The 17,989-nt window shown below is 43.6% G+C and overlaps 1 protein-coding gene across 8 annotated transcripts in view; it reads right to left on the bottom strand.

Annotated features, from left to right (window-relative positions):
• Nucleotides 1-15,528, bottom strand: part of GNE (glucosamine (UDP-N-acetyl)-2-epimerase/N-acetylmannosamine kinase) — a 31,218-nt gene extending 15,690 nt beyond the window's left edge. For 2 of the 8 annotated variants that reach the window (XM_035140890.3, XM_060269049.2), the window contains exon 1: nucleotides 15,300-15,528. In XM_035140890.3, the coding sequence (XP_034996781.3) occupies nucleotides 15,300-15,527 (228 nt within the window). In that variant the 5' untranslated portion in view covers nucleotide 15,528. Of the gene's footprint in view, nucleotides 1-604; nucleotides 706-4,823; nucleotides 4,893-4,922; nucleotides 5,287-15,299 lie in introns of those variants that run through there. The other 6 variants (XM_088658666.1, XM_060269051.2, XM_088658665.1 and 3 more) reach the window with 5 other exon arrangements.
• Between the last annotated feature and the right edge of the window lie 2,461 nt (nucleotides 15,529-17,989).

Below are 17,989 nucleotides of genomic sequence, written 5' to 3'. Positions count from 1 at the left end.
GTCAGGGATGATGGGAGTTGTAGTCCCAAAACAGCTGGAGGGCCGAGTTTGGGGATGCCTGTGCTAGACACACCTCTAGTAGTAGGGAGTTCCAGTGATTCAACAGCCTAATTTGGGGAGTGGGGGGGGGTCATATTTGTTAAACCATAAGTAGCAGGAAACCTTTGCTGGTCTACTGCAAACCACCCAGAGACCTACCAGTAGGTTCTGAACTGCCCTGCTCTGCTTTACACATGTCTATACGCTGCCAACAGAATTCTAAGGATGGATTTTTTTGCAAAACAGAACAAAAGTTTTCATTTTCATGTCTTATATAGAGAGAAATCCAGAGTTGAAGACAGATGACCTAAGTAGGAAAGTCTCATTAAGCATTTTCAATTTACCGTATTTCAAAATACGTGTTTAGCATTTGTTTTGTTATGAAAGGTAACCATACAGAACACAACCAACTTCCTTCTGTAGTCTCACTGAACACACCCATAAATACAAAGTACTTTCCAAGAAGTAGAAAATGAATTGTGCTCTGCCCTTGCTTGATAATAGTACAAAATGTATTACATGCCTTGCCAAAATGAAGCAATTTTTTGAGGCTATTGTGACTTACCCAGAACCTTTATCTAGCTTGCCTTGGAAGTAAGCACGATTGGGACTTACTCCAAGGTAAATGTGTACTGTATATAGGGCTGCAGGCTAAATTGGAGAGACCTAAGCAAAAGAAAAGAACAGGACTGAACTCTGATTTCTTACTGCCCAATTGCAAGCATAAATGGAAAACAATTATCCCCCTCCACATTTGCATGGTTTAGTAGGCACAGAGCTACTAACTGACCAAGTTTTATAGCTTTAAGTGGCCATGCTAGACCTCATGTCATTCAGTTATTTTTTCCTCTCAAAAGCTGAGAATAATTACATGACATGCTACAAAAATCTAGAACAGACATTTCCTTAAAGTTTAAACAAGTCAAACATGCTCAGTCTAGTTACACATCTAAGTATTCATGATTTTTCTCATATAAAATATGTTTAAACTCTGGAAATTAGCTGCTGGCAGGTTTACAACAAATTTATCATTAGTCATGGGCTGCAATACAACTTTATACTGGTGGCCAAAGTACTGCTTTCCCTCAGAATCATAAAAGAGAGAGAAAAGTTCCTCTTCGTTTAATACCTAGTAAAACACCTTCTATAAACACAAAAGGCTACTGCAGAAAGTATTACTTTGGACAACTCTCTCAAAATATTTTTAAAAATCTTTTTAGCTTTAGAACAAGTAAATGTTACCTTGTATCTCTTTGCACACCACCCAGTGAAGGATTAAATATTAGCTTTTACTAATATTTGCATCAGAATTACTCTGCCTCTCCTTCCTCAACACTGGCCAGTGAGTCATGATTAACTCATAAATTACTCATCTTTTGAAGCTTGAAACTTTTTCAGCTGAAACAAACAGCATGCAACATACAGTATAGGAGGAGCAAGGGAACCTGTTCAGTCAAAGGGTTATGCCAATTTAAATGCCAAAACAGCAAAGGAATGTGAACTGCAGTAAGAAAGAATCTACAAAACTGAACACCTGTTAACCAAGCAGAATGTGAAAATTAAATAGGTATACTTTTCTGAGCTGAAATCATTGTCATTATTGTGGCAATGTGGGAGCTGGAAACAAATTACAGTACATACTTTTAAACCATTATAATAAGTTAACCAGTTCATTAACTGTTTTCAGGATCAGCAGCAGAAACCCACTTTTATTTATTACTACCTCCCATTGCAGTAAGTTTTTCTTCACATAGGGGCATACCTAGGGGTTGGCTAGGTTGGTCCCTGCCAAGGGCATAGACAGGGGGGGGCACAAAAATTGTGCCGCTGGTTGGCACCCCTGAACTGCTACCAAGAGCTGCGGCCAGCCTTGGTCTTCTTAGCACTGCTTGCTCCTTTAGCATGCGTCTCCTTTTCCTTGGCACTCAGCAAACTTGGTGGGCACCACTGCAGCGACTATTTACTGTTGCCCTGAGTGAGAAGGCAGCACCTCTGCCCTCCTTCCCCGCCCTTTTTGTTTGAGATGCTTCTAAAAGCAAAGGGCAACTGGGTGGCAAGGTCACCTTGCCCCTAAGCCCTCTTTACTGTGTCAAAGTCCTCCTCAGAGTTTGTTGAGGGCATAAGGAGAGAAATGTGCTGCCCCTATGGCTGGCAGAGCATCCACTCCCTTCCTTTCCAATAAAAGAGTCATTTCTAACAGACCTGAAGCAAGAGACAACACCCAGATACACAGACTGAAAACTGAAATGCCTGAAGGCTTCAACTTGAAGGATAATACATAAAGGGCTCTCTGTGTTTTTAATCCTATTTTAAATATTTCTAGCACAAATATATCCCTTTTTACGTAAGCTTTCCTGAGAATTCCCTCTGTCCAGAGCATCTGATGAACCTTGACTCCAAGTGTTCCTTTTGAAATTAAACAGTTTTGTGTTACCAATGAAGGCAGAAGCTGAAACGTATCCAACCAATGTTATGCTTATCTTGGATCTCTCAGTCACATATTTATGGAGGTTTTTTTGTGAATGCTTTCTGGTAAGGACCCACAGCCTTGTTTAACGTAGTACTGTAGTTTATTTGTTTTCTGCATAATATATTCCCTTCCAAAATGGGTGATACCATGTAGCAAAATAGGGTCACCCACATACACGGGGGAGGGGGAGAAGATTACATATCCAGATATGCATAAACATATTAGTTGTGATTAAAGCAAACAAGCAAAAAACAAACAAACAAACCCATTCTTCTCCAAGTTAATCATTACTTTTTAAAGGGTGGGGGATTGTTTTGATAAAGGACCTAATAGCTAAAACATCCTAAGGGGATGGAGTTAGGAAATACACCTGGCAAAATGCACATCCCTCAACTTTTATTTCAACACAAACAATCTAAGATGCTATAACATTTCAAGGTTATAGCACCCTTGCAGCTAAAAAAAGTAATTCAATGCAGGTAGGTCCATTAATTAGGACTAGAGGAAAAAACAATTGGATTTAGAGAAAGGAACACTTGCAAAAGCAGCCAGAAAAATAGGCCTATGCTTGGAGAATGCAAACTTCATTTATATTTACATACAGCTATTCTACCCACTGGAGATTAATATTATTTTTTTGCATATGTTAACCTAACCTAATGCTGCAGCCTCTATGTGATATACATTACTGTATAATGTTAGCCTAATTCAATAGAACAATATCACTGGTAACCAATAAACATACAAGCAGAACATTTGCAGGGAGTAAGATAATAGCTTGGTTCACACATCTCTTTAAACAATAATTAAACTAAACTATGGTTTAAAGGTAGTTCATTTTGGAAAACCAAACCATGAATTTGGGCTTGAATGTAATGTTCAGCAAGCCCATGGCCTAGGTCACTGTAGGGAAGAAGCAAAGTGCCCATGATTTCAGCAGCATGCCCAATCAGGCTACACATTCCACTTTAAACCATCAGCTGATGAGCAGGCATTAAATCCTGCTACTTAAATCCATAGGTGTTAAATCCACAGGGAACTGGCAATTCAGAATTGAACCCCAACCCCCTGCCCATCAGCTGATGTCACCCACCTATTGGAGTGATGTCAGCTGACTGACAGTTTGGCATAATTTTGAACAATAGCTTCATGGACCAAACTGGAACTCTTGGCAGATCAAGACTGGCCCACAGGCCAGAGGTTCCCCCACCTCTGCTGTAACACTTAAAAATAATGCAGTAATTTAATATTAAACGATGTTGGGGCCATGGCAATATTCTGAAGCTGAACTGGTGCTATTAAAATATTTATCCTGTGACTTTCAAGGCAAAAAAAAAAAGGCAAACGCCCTCAAAATGGGACTGATCTGTCTATAGTGATTGATAGCCATTATCAAAATATATTTATCTTGTGAACCACCCTGAGACCTGCAGGTATAGGGAGTTATACTAAACAAACAAACAAACAAACAAACAAACAAACAAATGTACTTATGTTTGAATTGTCCCTATTTTACCCAAGAACAGATCCACTTTTCTGGTACATATCCCTGATATTTTTTTTTCTTTTTTAAAAAACCTACTGTCTCTGTCTTGCCATTTGGGGGAACACCTTTCAGAGCATTATACTAGGATTTAAAACAGTTTAAGCAAAATAGGGAATCCTTTAGATTTCAGCCTTTTTTCCTGGGTCTTCGAAGCTGCCTCTCTGAGGGATAACATCTTGGCTCTGGCACACGGTGGGCCCCAAATGCCAACGCGCCCACTTCCCTCCATTTCCTCCCAACTGCTAATCTCTAAACCACAGAGCATCTGCTTTCTAGCAGGCACCACTGCACCCATTGTGAGATGATGATTATCATCACTATCATCTCTCTCTCTCTCTCTCCGTTTTTTTAAAGGCTTCCATTTGTTAACTAACATCCTGCTTCGGGCAGGCTTTTGCAGACTCAATTTTATAACCACCAAGCAGCAGGCAGGAGAAGAGGAGGAGATGGAGAGCCTCCTCCGCTTGTCATGTGGCACGTAAGGCCTGCTGCCACGATTTACCTGCTACTCTCCACGCTCCCCTTCAGAATGGAAACCAAATTATATAGTCGGAAATAGGAAAACGAAAACAAGCGGGTTTTTTTTCCCCCTACCCCCTTATCTGGGTGGTTGTTTCGAGCGCATCATGGGGAGGGGGCTGCAGCAAAGTCTCTCTTTTTTGGAAAGGCAGGCATGGCACCTTCTCCCCAAATAAAAGAGCAGCCCTCCACACAGACAGCTTCCCCCCCCCCACCCAAAAGCAAATGCCCGTTTTGCCGAAGACGTGCCTCTCTGCTCCTTGGAGGCGAGGGAGGGCGATGGCACTGGCCCTTCCCGCCTCCGCGGCCTCCCCTCCTGAAGAGAAAATCCGTGAGGGAAATATTTACCTCAGTTTTTTCCGCTTCGCGCCACCGCCCCCCGCCCCGGGCCTGGGAGGGCTCGGCTCCGCCTCACGCGGCCTAACGGGGCAGCTTCTGCTGCGGAGGCGCCTGGGGCCGGCGAGGGGGTTTTCGAAACAAAATGGGCGCGTTGCTGCTGTGGGGATGGATGGGCTGCCGCGTCGCTCGGAGCGAGGCGCCTGCGTCGCCGCAGCCCGGCTCGCCGTTAAGCGCACGGGCTCTCTCGCAGCACCTGCACGACTGCGAGCCGCCGCCGCAATCCAGGGAGGAGGCGCTTTCCCCCTCAACCTCGGAGGCGGCTTCTGCTCACCCATGGCAGCCGCCTTCTTGCAGAGAGAGAGGGGATGGAATTGGCGGGAAGAGGTTCCTCGGCCGCCTCTCCCCTCCCCCTCCCTTGTTTCTGGGTCGACCCTGAGAAAGACTTACCTGAGGCACGGGGTGGGGGTGGGGAACGAAGGGGTATTATTAATATTGTTGGTGTTGTCCGTTATTACCAGTGTTGTTGTTGTTTTCTGGAAAGAAATGTAGCGGAATTCACCAGGAAGTTTGCTAATTTGTTTATTATGGGCCCAATCGCAGTGCCCCCCCCCCACACCATAGCTGCCAAGTTATCCCTTTTTTAAGGGATTTTCCCTTATGCTGAATAGGCTTCCTCGCGAGAAAAGGGAAAACTTGGTAGCTATGGTGACACACACACACACACACATCGGCAGTGGCTAAGAGCCAACTCTTAGGGGCCATGGGGTCTTTGCGCCCCTCATAAAATATTTGAGGGGCCTGGCCCCCACAAAGTGGCCCCCATTCAAATACTGTAGTGCAGGCATCGCCAAACTTCAGCCCTCCAGATGTTTTGGACTACAATTCCCATCATCCCTGACCACTGGTCCTCTTAGCTAGGCATCTGAAGGCAGCCCTGTTTAGGGAGGCTTTTAATGTTTAATTATTTTATTTCATTTTTCTGTTGTAAGCCGCCCAGAGTGGCTGGGGAAACCCAGCCAGAGGGGTGGGGTATAAATAATAAATAAATAATAATAATAATAATAATTGTAGGCCAAAACATCTGGAGGGCCACAGTTTGGGGATGCCTGCTGTAGTGTGTGTGTGTGTGCACCGTATCATGTGATCGATTATGCAGGGTGGGGCTTACCTACCTCCCACCTGCCCCCCATTTTTGGGGACAAGTTGGCACTCCTGAAATGTAAGTCTGTGGTCAATAAACTCAAGCAGACAATGGTCTGGATTAGAAATGGCCACAACTTTATTGATAACAGTTATAGGTGGATTTTTGGCTCAGGCATTGGGTATATATTCATTCCAGGCCCCCCCCCCCCGGACAAAAAAAATATTTTAAAGGGTAAGGGAACTCAATTCCTCCGAGTTCCTGCTCAAAAAAACCCCCTGATTATTATTATTTATTATATTTATTAGTCACTTTTCCTTGCCAGGGCAACTCAATGCCACTTACAAAAACCCAACATATTGTTATGAGTTTGTGGGTGCCAGACCCCTATAATCCCTGGATCCAGCAAGTGTTAAAAGCTATGCATATAAAACTGGGCGTATAAGACAACCCCCAACTTTTCCAGTTAAAATACAGAGTTTGGGATATACTCGCCATATAAGAAATACGACCCGGCGTATAAGACAACCCCCGACTTTTGAGAAGATTTTCCTGGGTTAAAAAGTAGTCTTATACGCAGGAATATACAGCAATTAAGCCAGGCTAGCTTCCTGTGATTGCTTGGGTGACTGGCCATTAAGAGAACAAAGGATCAAGGGGTTTGGTGCAAGATAAGAAACAGATAAAGTCAGAGTTTAGTGTCAGTGTTCGAAACTCCCATTGTTGTTTGCACATTTTGCGACAGGGAATTTCATTAGTGTGAGCAGTTTCTGAGCTCTGGGCCTAAGATTTCAGATTAAAACTACAGAGTGGAAAGAAAGGACCTTTTCCTGCGTCCCCGCTTCCAGCTACTCTCTGAAGACTGGAGAAGAGACCCTCTTAAGAATATTAGGGGTGGGTAGGCAGTGGATGTAGACCATGTGAGAAATGAACATAATATTTTAGCTGCAGTTCATTCATTTTCAGCTTTGTATACTTGTTATAAAAAAGCGTGCCTAGACATTCCATTGTTGCACCCATAACCTAGGTTTAAGGTGCCATTTAGCTCCTAGCTTTCATATCTCAGTTTCTAACAGTGTTTAGCGTATAGATATGAGGGAGAGTAATGTGACAGAGAAATGAGGCAACTAGCTGGAAAGTCAGAGAGGCTCGAAATAAATAAAAAAGTATTCAGGCAGCTCTGCTAATAAGGATGCAAAGGGTTGCTGCCTTGGTTGGATTTACTGTTGAAAGAACTAGCTTAAGGTTGGGCAGTCAGTGACTATAGATGTACCTAGTGATCATAATTTGTCTACCTGTACGTAGGGAATTAATTTTCCAGAGCAAATAAATGAAATTCCTCCAGGAGTTTACTAAAAGAAGAGAAAGAGCATGAACTGACAAAATGGGACCAAGAAAAGGACTGGTGCCATATGGGACAGGAAGCAATAATGCTTTGTGGTGATAGCCTTATTTCAGAATACACTTTGGAGCTGCCCTGTAGATATTGATAATAAAATTAGGGTGTTTATTTCCCTATTGTCTATATGTAATAGGTGTATTTCAAGAGAAAGGGAGATGCTATGATAAGGTGCTTAATATAGCTTGGTTATCTCTCTAGGTTTTAGAAAGGAAAAGTTCTTGTTAAATATTAACTCAGTGCACAAGGGCAAATGGATAAATGATGCAATTTATACATGATCAAAAGGTCAGCCAGTGAATTTAAATTCCAGGTACCTAAACTACGGCTGGCTGTGGGGCGGGCGGAGGGAAAGCCCCAGAGCCGGGCAAAGCGTTTGGCCAACTTTCCCTCTGCCCGCCCCACCACAGCCAGCCAGGGAGAAGGGAGACCTAAAAGAAAAGGAGTGGCACCGTGCGGCAGTGAGCAGCGGGGCAGGCTGGCCAGCGGCCCTGCTTCGGGGGGGGGCAAGTGCCCCCGGCCACGCCCATGATAGCCCTGCATCCTGAGAGTTCTGCAAACTAGAGCTAACTATAGAACAGTGATGGAGAACCTATGACACGTGTGTCAGACGTGACACGCAGAGCCCTCACTGCTGGCACGCGCCCCATCGGCCCGTTCGTGCTGTTGTTGTTTTTTCCCCATTTGTTCTCCCGCTCCTCCTACAGCTTGTCTCTGCTAGAGCTTGTCTCCACTACAGCTTGTCTACGCTGTTAAAAGCCGGATTGTTGTTGTTGTTGCTGGTAGCCAGAGATTGGTTTTTTAACCCTTTCTGTGCTGTTTTTTCCTGGCGCTTTGGCAGACTATGATTGGGTGTAACAGCATTCATTTTTTAACCCGTTCTGTGCTGGGTTTTTTTGGGGGGGGGCTCTTTGGCAGACTATGTCGGTGCTGTGTGTTATTTCCAGCGAAGGTATTATTCGTCATTTATTTCTGTTCTCTTTCCCCCCCAAAAAGTGCAGCAGCTTTGGGGCACCCCCCCCAAAAGCAAAGCAACTTTTGCACCCCCCCAAAAAACCTCCAAAACTTTGGTCAGCAGCTCCCCCCAGAAAGCTCAACATCTCTGGGCACTTTATGATAAATAAGGGGTTTTTGATTTGGTTTGGTTAAATAATTACCTATTCCGGCGTATAAGACGACTGGGCATATAAGACAACCCCCAACTTTTCCAGTTAAAATATAGAGTTTGGGATATACTCGCTGTATAAGAAATACGACCCGGCGTATAAGACGGCCCCCGACTTTTGAGAAGATTTTCCTGGGTTAAAAAGTAGTCTTATACGCAGGAATATACAGTGGTTTTTGTTTATTAAATACAGTTATATATTACAATTATACATTTTTGTTATTTAAACTATAAATATCGCGAAATTCTGGTTTTTTTCTCGAAGTGACACACCACCCGAGTTATGCTCGGTTTTTTGGCGAATTTTGACACACCAAGCTCAAAAGGTTGCCCATCACTGCTATAGAAAGAAGTGTCCCTGACAGACTGAAACACTTCCTCTCCTATTATCACTTCTTGGAATACACTTCACTCAAGGAACTGCAGATTAAGATAACAACAGTCTGACTTCAGTGACAGAAAGGCAAACTATTCCCTACCACACAGCATGCTTTGCTTTAAGGCCTTGTACAACCACAATTACCTTTAACCAAGCTTTGAATGTCAGCATGCAGTGTGCTTGCCTGTACATCAAGATATTCCTCAGAATACCTTTTTTGGGTGCTCCTGCTAGCCAGTGAGTGGCTACCATGGGAAGGAGCTTCTCTGTGGTGGCACCCTGACTGTGGCATGCATGCTCTTATCAGGAAGACTCACCCAATCCATACTCTGATGCAGTTTCAGCATCTTTTTAAAAAATAATAATAATAACCAGGCTTTTCAATCTAATTTCTGCTGAATACTTTTATGCTGGTCTTAATTTTTTTTAAAAACAGCTTTTAAAATGTTTTTGGTTTTGTTCCCTTTTCTTTGTTGAAGGATAGAATATATGTCCCTAAAGTATATTTCAAAGCCAGCATCAAACTCTGGCTTAAGGCTAACCATAGAAAATGTTATTGTTACTACAATGCTTTTCAGATGTTAAAGCAGTTGTACCTTGGATCCCAAACACCTTTGTACTTGGATGTTTTGGCTCCCGAACTATTCCAGTTTGTGAACTATTTTTGGAAGCCGAACATCCAATGGAGCTTCCACAGCTTCCAATTGGCTGCAGGAGCTTCCTGCAGCCAATCAGAAGCTGCACTTTGGTTTCTGAAAGTTTTGGAAGTCGAACGGACTTCCAGAACAGATTTCGTTCGACTTCCAAGGTAAGACTGTACCAAACTATGGTTAAGTAGAAACAAACAAGCATGAATGAGCTCAGGCTCATAAACTCTCCTCCTGCCACACTCACCAAGAGTAGCCATTTCTGTTCCAGGTTTGCAACCAGCCACAGTTCTGTCACTTCATTCAAACAAGAATTGCAAAATATAATTTCAACATAATTTGTAACACTAGTTTGCAAGATTTGGGCAAAATGGCAAAACTATGTTGTGCCACAAACTGGAATCACAAGTATTTAATATTGGCATGGGGATGGGGACGAGGGGCGGAGGGAGTGTTGCAGTCCTATGAATGTTATTGTTTTCCCCATAACACTAAACAATGGCTTATGTAGCCCTTGAGATACAATAGTAACCCTGTAGGTGGGAGCAACAGAAGCTGGGGCAGGATGTCTTCTGATCATTTCCCCATTTGAAATTACCACACACACACTCTACATGGGTTTGGCAGTAGTTCATGCTTGGAGATGAGGCTTTGCTACTGTCCAATGTAATTCCACCAGTGCCAATTCAGGTGAACATTTTTATATAGAAGAAGAAAGACATTTCCCCAGCAATTACGGTAGAGCTTTACTTTAAAATTCTCATGTTACAAAACCCCAGCAGTTGATTACATCAGCCATCAAATCTGCTCAACTCCTCTCACCAAGTAATGTATTTCTTCCTAAGTCCATAAAATGAATATACAGTAACAGTATGTGAGGTGGCGATCTTTAATCTAGGATGTAGGAGACTCTAGGAGAGGATTCCAAGTACTTTTGTTACACATTATCTCTATTCCTGCAGATATTTGTAACTAGAATTGATTTTATGTTATTTAATATAACTTTTACATCAAAGACAACTCTACATGTTTTGCTTTTCAGTTATGTATTAGTTCCGCTAATGCAGTCTTACTGATCGATTAATGCAAAACTGTTCAGTGTATGATTGCTGTGGTTTTGGTTATGTTTCTTTTTCTGCTCATCCGCTTATTTTAGGCCTCAGTGTACATGTTAAAGTGATTCTGAAGTCATCTTTGCTGTGGTTTGGTTGTGTTCATGTTTCTACTTATTGTCTGCTTATTTATTTGCTTAGGTAATTTAGAAGCTGCTATCCATTAAAACCAATCCCAGAGCAGAACACAGCATAAACTTATATAATACATAATAAAATTTCCAAGAATCAAATCACCACAACAATAAACCAAATTTGCCTTTATATGATTAAGCAAGCACAGGGTTAGCTTTCAACAGTTTGATACCCTAGGCTGGGGTAGCCAGTGTGGTGCCTCTAGATGTTTTGGAGTACAACAAGTATCATCCTTGACCATTAGCCATGCTGTCTGGGGCTAATTAAAATTTTAGTCCACAATTTCTGCAGGGGGCCCTGCTGACTACCTCTGACTTTGGCTACTGATGGCCAGACATGTGGCGAGGGAACCTGGGTTCTTCCTGACGAAGCTGCTTGAGGGATAAATCCCAACCATGAGAGGTTTAGAGGGTAGCAACATGAGAACGGGCCTTTTCTGTGGTGGCTCCCCATTCGTGGAATGCTCTCCCCAGGGATGCTCACCTGGTGCATTTGTTATATATCTTGAGGTGCCAAACAAAAAATGTTCCTCTTTGACTAGGCCTTTTTACTTCCATCTCCATAAAGCAGCAGGAATAAACAATGGTTCAAATGACTTAGGTGTTAACACTGTTTGCTTAGGAAGCCCCCTCTCCTTTCATAAAGTTTAGTTAGCTTTGAAGTACAGTATACTCAAACCCTTGATTTTCAATGCTTAGTCAACTGACAGCTCCAATAAGACCCGCTCTTTGTTCCCCAGTGATTTTAAGCATCAACCCAACTCCTTGCAACTTAGGAATCCTTTGCCCAACATGGACTCAAACCCACAATCCTGAGATTAAGAGTCTCATGCTCTACCCACTGAGCAACTCTCACTCCCAAGCAGGGAGCTTAAGTCTCATAGAAGGCACAGATCTCTGATCCCCGACTCTGTGTTCCTTTAGGCTTCAAGGACAGTATAACCACCCCTTCTCTTATTTTCTTTCTTTTTAGTGCACATTGTAGCACATTGCTGCGCTCCCTCTCCAGACTTCGGAGTTAGTTAAGGACTCTTCTTTACCCTTTAGAATCAAGCTGTGTATGCACTGTACGGTTATTTTCTGCCTGCATAATTGTAAGCTTCTTGTTTGAAGCAGCACCCACATACTCTGCTTATATTTCTTTGTAATAAACCCAACATTTTTCTACTTCCTTGTGTGATAAGTTCTTTATTGGGCATGAGAGTTAAAGGTATACACACATTTTTAAATGAACGCACATACTGATCCCATGCAAAAGGTTCAAACCCTTTCAGAGCTGAATGTTAAATACACATGAGTGCTGGACCTGCCGTGTAACAGTGCTTCTAGAAGTCTGTGCAGTGTACATTTCTTCCACTAATAACCGAGCCACAGAAAGCTATGCTTCTGAGATTTGGGAGTAGGGCTTCTAGATTAGACAGCATAATTTCCAGGTAGACTTGATCTCCAAAGTAATTCATGTCATGTTCTTGAAAAAATTATGCAGTGTGATCTGAAGCATGCTTGTTCAGAAGTGTGTTTTGTTGAACTCACTGCCTGAACTTACTTTTGTGTTTATGGTTTTCATCTTAAGGACACCCCGGCATGCAGTCTCATCCCTAGCAAGTGGTCTCCCAAACCACTTAAGAAGAAACTTTTTTTTACTCGGTGTGTTCTCAGTAAATATCACCTATAACAGAATCAGTGGCTTTGGCAAATCTGCCCAGTGAGGGTGCACAAGACCTGTAATATTTGTAGAGCTAAGAAAAAGGGTACAATAGATTCTAAAGGGGAAGGAACTCTGTTTTGTAGGCAAAATAAAAAAAATGCTGTGAGGGCAGGGAAGAAGAATGGGCAGAACTAATTTATTTTTGGCAGATGCACCTGCTGCCTCCCTGCCCCCTGCCTTCTCTATGGCTCTAAGAATCATGCTGTTCAATCTCACTCAGAAACTTCTCCCTGAGTTCAGCTGAGTTTAGGATTGCATTATAACAGGCATCCCCAAACTGCGGCCCTCCAGATGTTTTGGCCTACAACTCCCATGATCCCTAGCTAACAGGACCAGTGGTTGGGGAAGATGGGAATTGTAGTCCAAAACATCAGGAGGGCCGAAGTTTGGGGATGCCTGCATTATAAGAAGTACAAAACCTGTAAAACTGAGTCACTTCCCATTTTTGCAAAGTAAACCTAAGGCATCACTTATCTTCCGCTTGCATCAACACTGCATTTGTTCCCTTTACACATCTCACAGCAACCTGGTCAAGTTTATCAGCAAATACATTAAAAAAAAATCCAGTTTTCATGGTTGTGAATTGTGGGTTCCCATTACGAAAGAAGCTTTCTTTCTGTCCAGCTTAGCAACCCTGATCCAAAACATAAGTGAGGCTTGTTTTTATGTTGTGTGTACTATTAAGATGCAAGAATCCATGTAGCAATTACTATATATGCATAGTGGGTGGAAGAGGTCAATAGGTCACTTTGCCCCATGAGCACGTTTAAGCACTTCCCATATCAATCTTCTATGAATTCATAATCTCAGCTATGTTGGCTAAGATTCTACTTAACAGTTTGATTTCCAAAGCAAGGCACCTAGGGCGCTATGGGTTATATTCTGCCTGGGCGGAACAAGTTCCAGTTGCGCAATGGGACTTTTCTGTGCTTTCCCTGTGTGCCTCCTAAATCTGCTCTGGCGATTCCTCCAATTCTCCAGAGCAGATTTAGGGATCACAGGGGTGAGAGTGCCACATGGTTGGATACCATCCTGTGTTCACAGCAACAGTTTCTTCAATTTAACTTGTGCAATTTAAATCAGGCTCCTGTACTATTCATGCTGTGCATTTCATGATTGCTTAATACTTGAAGAAAGTGCTATACCCCCCAAGATCAGAGGGGTGCAATGTGAAGGATGTGCACACATCTTTTTGCAGTACATAAGCCCTCCTCAAACACAGTAGGCATTTTGCTCATTGTACACAAACATTTGTCGTTCTTTGAATGCAGTCTCACAGGTACACATATAGATGCTATTCCAGCCTTTCAATGAGTGTGTGAAGCCAAATAAAAAAATTCCTTCAGTAGCACCTTAAAGACCAACTAAGTTTATATTTTGGTATGAGCTTTCGTGTGCATGCACACTTCTTCTTGTGAAGCCTGTGAGCAGGAGCCCGTGTGCTTCCCTTTGCACACTTTTTCAAATGTCTGCAAAGTGCTCTAATTCTATGCAATTTTCATCAGGGCTTTCTCCCAAGTAAACTCAGTGGGACTTATTCTTTCTGAGTATTTATATGAAGGAATACTGGGCTTGATGACATGAAACATGTACTTCATTTCCAGGCAAAGACTTCCAGAGGAAACATCTTGCAATAAAACAACAGGCACTCCCCCAAAACTTCCTGCTGCCCATTTCTGAAGACACAAAGCACTACTGTACTAGCTTTAGGTCTCAGATAATTGCTTTTAAAATAACTGCTGCAGGGATTTCAAACTCTTGCTGTGTGCAATCCTATATGTATCTGTTCAGAAGGAAGTCCTGTTAAGTTCTGTGGGGCTCAGTCTCAGAGTTGCAATGCAGCCTTTACACACCACCTCAAACTAGAACACGGCAGGGACAGCACACACAGCAGCATAGCTTCCTTAGAGTAAGAGTAGCAATCGTGGCACAACTCAAATTAGAAAGTGTTTTAGTGTATCAAGACTTGCATCTACAGCTCCTGGTGGGGAGTTTTGGCAAGATGTGAGAGGGGAGGAGGACAAGTTGCGACCTCGGACTTCCTAAGCGAAGACTGGTGTATAAATTAGGCTTCCTCTGAGCTCAGCTCAGCTATCTGTTCCCAGGAGATGAGAGTGCGCCTGAGCACGTGAAGAATGCATTTACTTTACACTCTGGGGAACCCCCCCCCAAAAACAACAACTTACTACTACAGTATTGAGTATCTGACCAGAATGGGAGTGAAAAAGGAGTAGGGCTTGTCCCTCAGACGTTTCCAGACAGTCTCTGCCCCTCTGTCTGGAAACGAGCTAACGGCAATCGCTGGCCAGTCATAACATTTCTCCGTCGCCGGAGAACGGATCTTCTCCCCTTGCCCGGAGGAAATGCAGAGCAGGAGCGGGCTCGGTGCATCAATTGTAGGTGGGAGAGACCCATCTCTGTGTGTGCGATGTGTGTTTTGTATGCATGCATCGGTCCAATTCTGTTCTGAGCTGTCCCTACCCTACAAAGGTGGGGGTGGCTTAAGGCACAAAAGGCGAGGATGCAAGCGAGCCCCCCCCCCACACAAAAACGCCTCCCCCGCGTCCCCCATTAGTCGCAACAAACGCTTTCGCTTTCTCCATTGCCTTCCAAAGGCTCTCTCTCCCTGTATCTGTCTGTCTCCCCCCTCCTGCCGCCCGCAGTTCCCGAAACAAAGGCTCTCTGTCGAGATCTCGCTTACATGGGGACCGAGGGGGATCTGCTGCTCCCGGCGAAGGCGCACGTTGCTCCCCATCCTGTAGAGAATCTCAGCTTCTGGGCGTCCTCCTCCTGCTTTAGCGGGCGAAGCAACTCTTGGCTTTCCCTGGGAGATGCTCTGATGGGCACCTGAATTCCATTCTCTACTTGAAGCCCTGCCCCCTTCGAAGGCATTCAGAGAGAGAGAGAGAGAGAGAGCGATCTGACTCATTCATATGCTTGCTCCTTCCTTCGTAGCAACCAGGATGTCAGCTGAGCCTCTTTTCCAGATGAAAACATAAGAGTTTTTCTATTCCCCTAAAAGCAGCCAATGGAATTGTTTCTGAGTCTTCCTATTACCTCTGCCAGTCTCCATCTTGAAGCACAGAGGCCCCCTTTTAAGCGCAAAGGCGCTTTACATAACGAGACCTTTACAACAACCCTGCAGTGAAGGCTGCCATTAGCCATAGCCCCATATCGGAGAGGGGAGATGCTGCTGTCACATAAAGTCCATGGTAGAAACTAGAATCGAACTCAGAACTTCCTGGGAGGGTTCAGTCACTTAGGAAGGTACTATATATGCTATACATGCAATAATGGGGTATCACCATGCATGAAAGGGGTGAGCTAGGAACCCCCCCCCCCCGGTTCAAATCTCACCCATTTTCAAAATCCATTAGCTGGCCTTAAGCAAATGTCTCCTGGCCTCCCATCGACAATGGTAGGATAATAATACTGGCCTACCTTTTAAGGTTCATCATCATCATTGTTTTATTTGTATACTGCCTTTCCATGCTCAAGGCGGCTTACAACATGAGAAGATTTTCACAATTGCAAAAGAAGTCATAAACAATAAATAAAACACACCAAATAGTACACGACCAAACTAAACAATTTCCACACAAATCATAGTAAGATCTAAAACTAAAGGTACAAATAATATCAGCACACATACATACACCTTTTCCAAGGGGCCTAGGTAAAAGTCAGATCTAGCAGAATTAAGACAGATCCTCTTAAATTGCCACGATTTGATGGAGTGTTCATCCCCCCAAAACATCAGCAAAGTAAAGCCTACACTGATGTACTGCACAAAAAAGCATATGTTTTGACCTATGATTTGATGATAGTTTGTATTTTAAAATAGAGGATTAATAAAGACCCATGCTTGGGATCAATGTCTTTGTACCATAGCGGTGCTGGAAAGCACTAAGGTGTGGTTTTTATTGTTTGGTTAATACAGTACAGACAAACAGATGTAATCTGTGATTTGGTGGTGGTCAGGCAAGGAGAGAGAAAATTCTTAGTTTCAAGAGGATCTGTTTTATTGGATCCAACCCATATGTTTGTGTGCATTGTCTCTCTCTTTTGTGTGCCCAGTTTCTCTCTCTTTTACATACACACACACACACACACAGTGCATAGCTGCCAAGTTTTCCCTTTTCTCGCGAGGAAGCCTATTCAGCATAAGGGAAAATCCCTTTAAAAAAGGGATAACTTGGCAGCTATGACACAGTGACATTTTGGCCACAGACACCACATTGGTGACCCTTGCTCTAGAGTTCATCTCTAGATAAAGCTTTCACTCTAGGTCAGCGTTTCCCAATTTGATGCTCCTCAGGTGTTAGGGACTTCAACTTAGCCCCAGCCATCACAGATTGGGGGAGAATGCCGCACATGTCCTCTTCATGTGCAAATGCAGCCATGTGCAAGCTGCCTTTTTGCAAGGTAAACTGCGGCTAACACAACCCCCGTGTGTTGGATTCGGCCACAGCGGAAGGTGCAGCAAAACACTGGCAGGGAGCGGCAGGGAGAGCGGTTTGTGGGTACCACTGCCAGTGCCCACCTGTGCTACGTAAGAAAGGGATGGTGAAGTCCCCATTTCTAACACTCTGCTCTCTCCAGGATAAGTACCCCACCTCACAGGACTGGTTTCCTAGTTTGGGACCTATCTCAAGGACTGGAATTTCCCATGTCATTTCATCTCATCCTGTTCTCACTGTGATATGCTACAGAGAGTCACTGAGACAAAGGGGAAAGACAATCACTCCTGAAAGTGTGTCACTTAAAGATACACACTCCCTCTGATCTGGGACAAGGTAACCTTGATCTGTCAGGATTTCTCATGAAGCAGCTGCAGAAGGTGTGTGTGCAGTTGCCCAAGAGGTCCTGTTTGCCCCTTCTTGGTGGTGGAATTCTGGGGGAACCTGGAAAGCGATGGAGTTGGCTCCTAGAAGAGACTGGCTCCTGGATAAAATAGCTTCCCCCTCGCCATGCTTGCTTGTGATGATGTTTTCCATCTGGACAAAACATCAGAGCTTGCATCGAGTCATGTCAGCTCAGTGCTCCAAGATCAGATAACTGATTTACAAGGCTTCTCTCCTATACATTCAGTCACACTGTTAATATGTCATTATTATTTAGTTGCTCTATGCAGATTCAGGCTTATCACCAAAGATGTATTAGTGCATTGGTTCAAATTGCCTCTAGATCTTCCTCTAGGCTGCAATAATTGTGATGATGAAGGGTTTCTGAAGCTGTATGTCTCTGGCGCAATGTTGCAAGGGTGGGGGGTGGGGGACTAATATTTTCCCAAACTGTCTTGCAGTCATTTATTATTTGGAGGTCATAGGGAGTTCACCTGAGAGCTGCTCTTCCACTGCTATAATGAGTTGCCTCCTCTAATAGTTTTGG

This window comes from Zootoca vivipara, chromosome 15 (genome assembly GCF_965207765.1).
Source record: "Zootoca vivipara chromosome 15, rZooViv2.hap1.1, whole genome shotgun sequence".
Lineage (NCBI taxonomy): Eukaryota > Metazoa > Chordata > Lepidosauria > Squamata > Lacertidae > Zootoca > Zootoca vivipara.
Note: the sequence above shows the minus strand (reverse complement) of the source record. Positions and strands in the feature narration are given on the sequence as shown.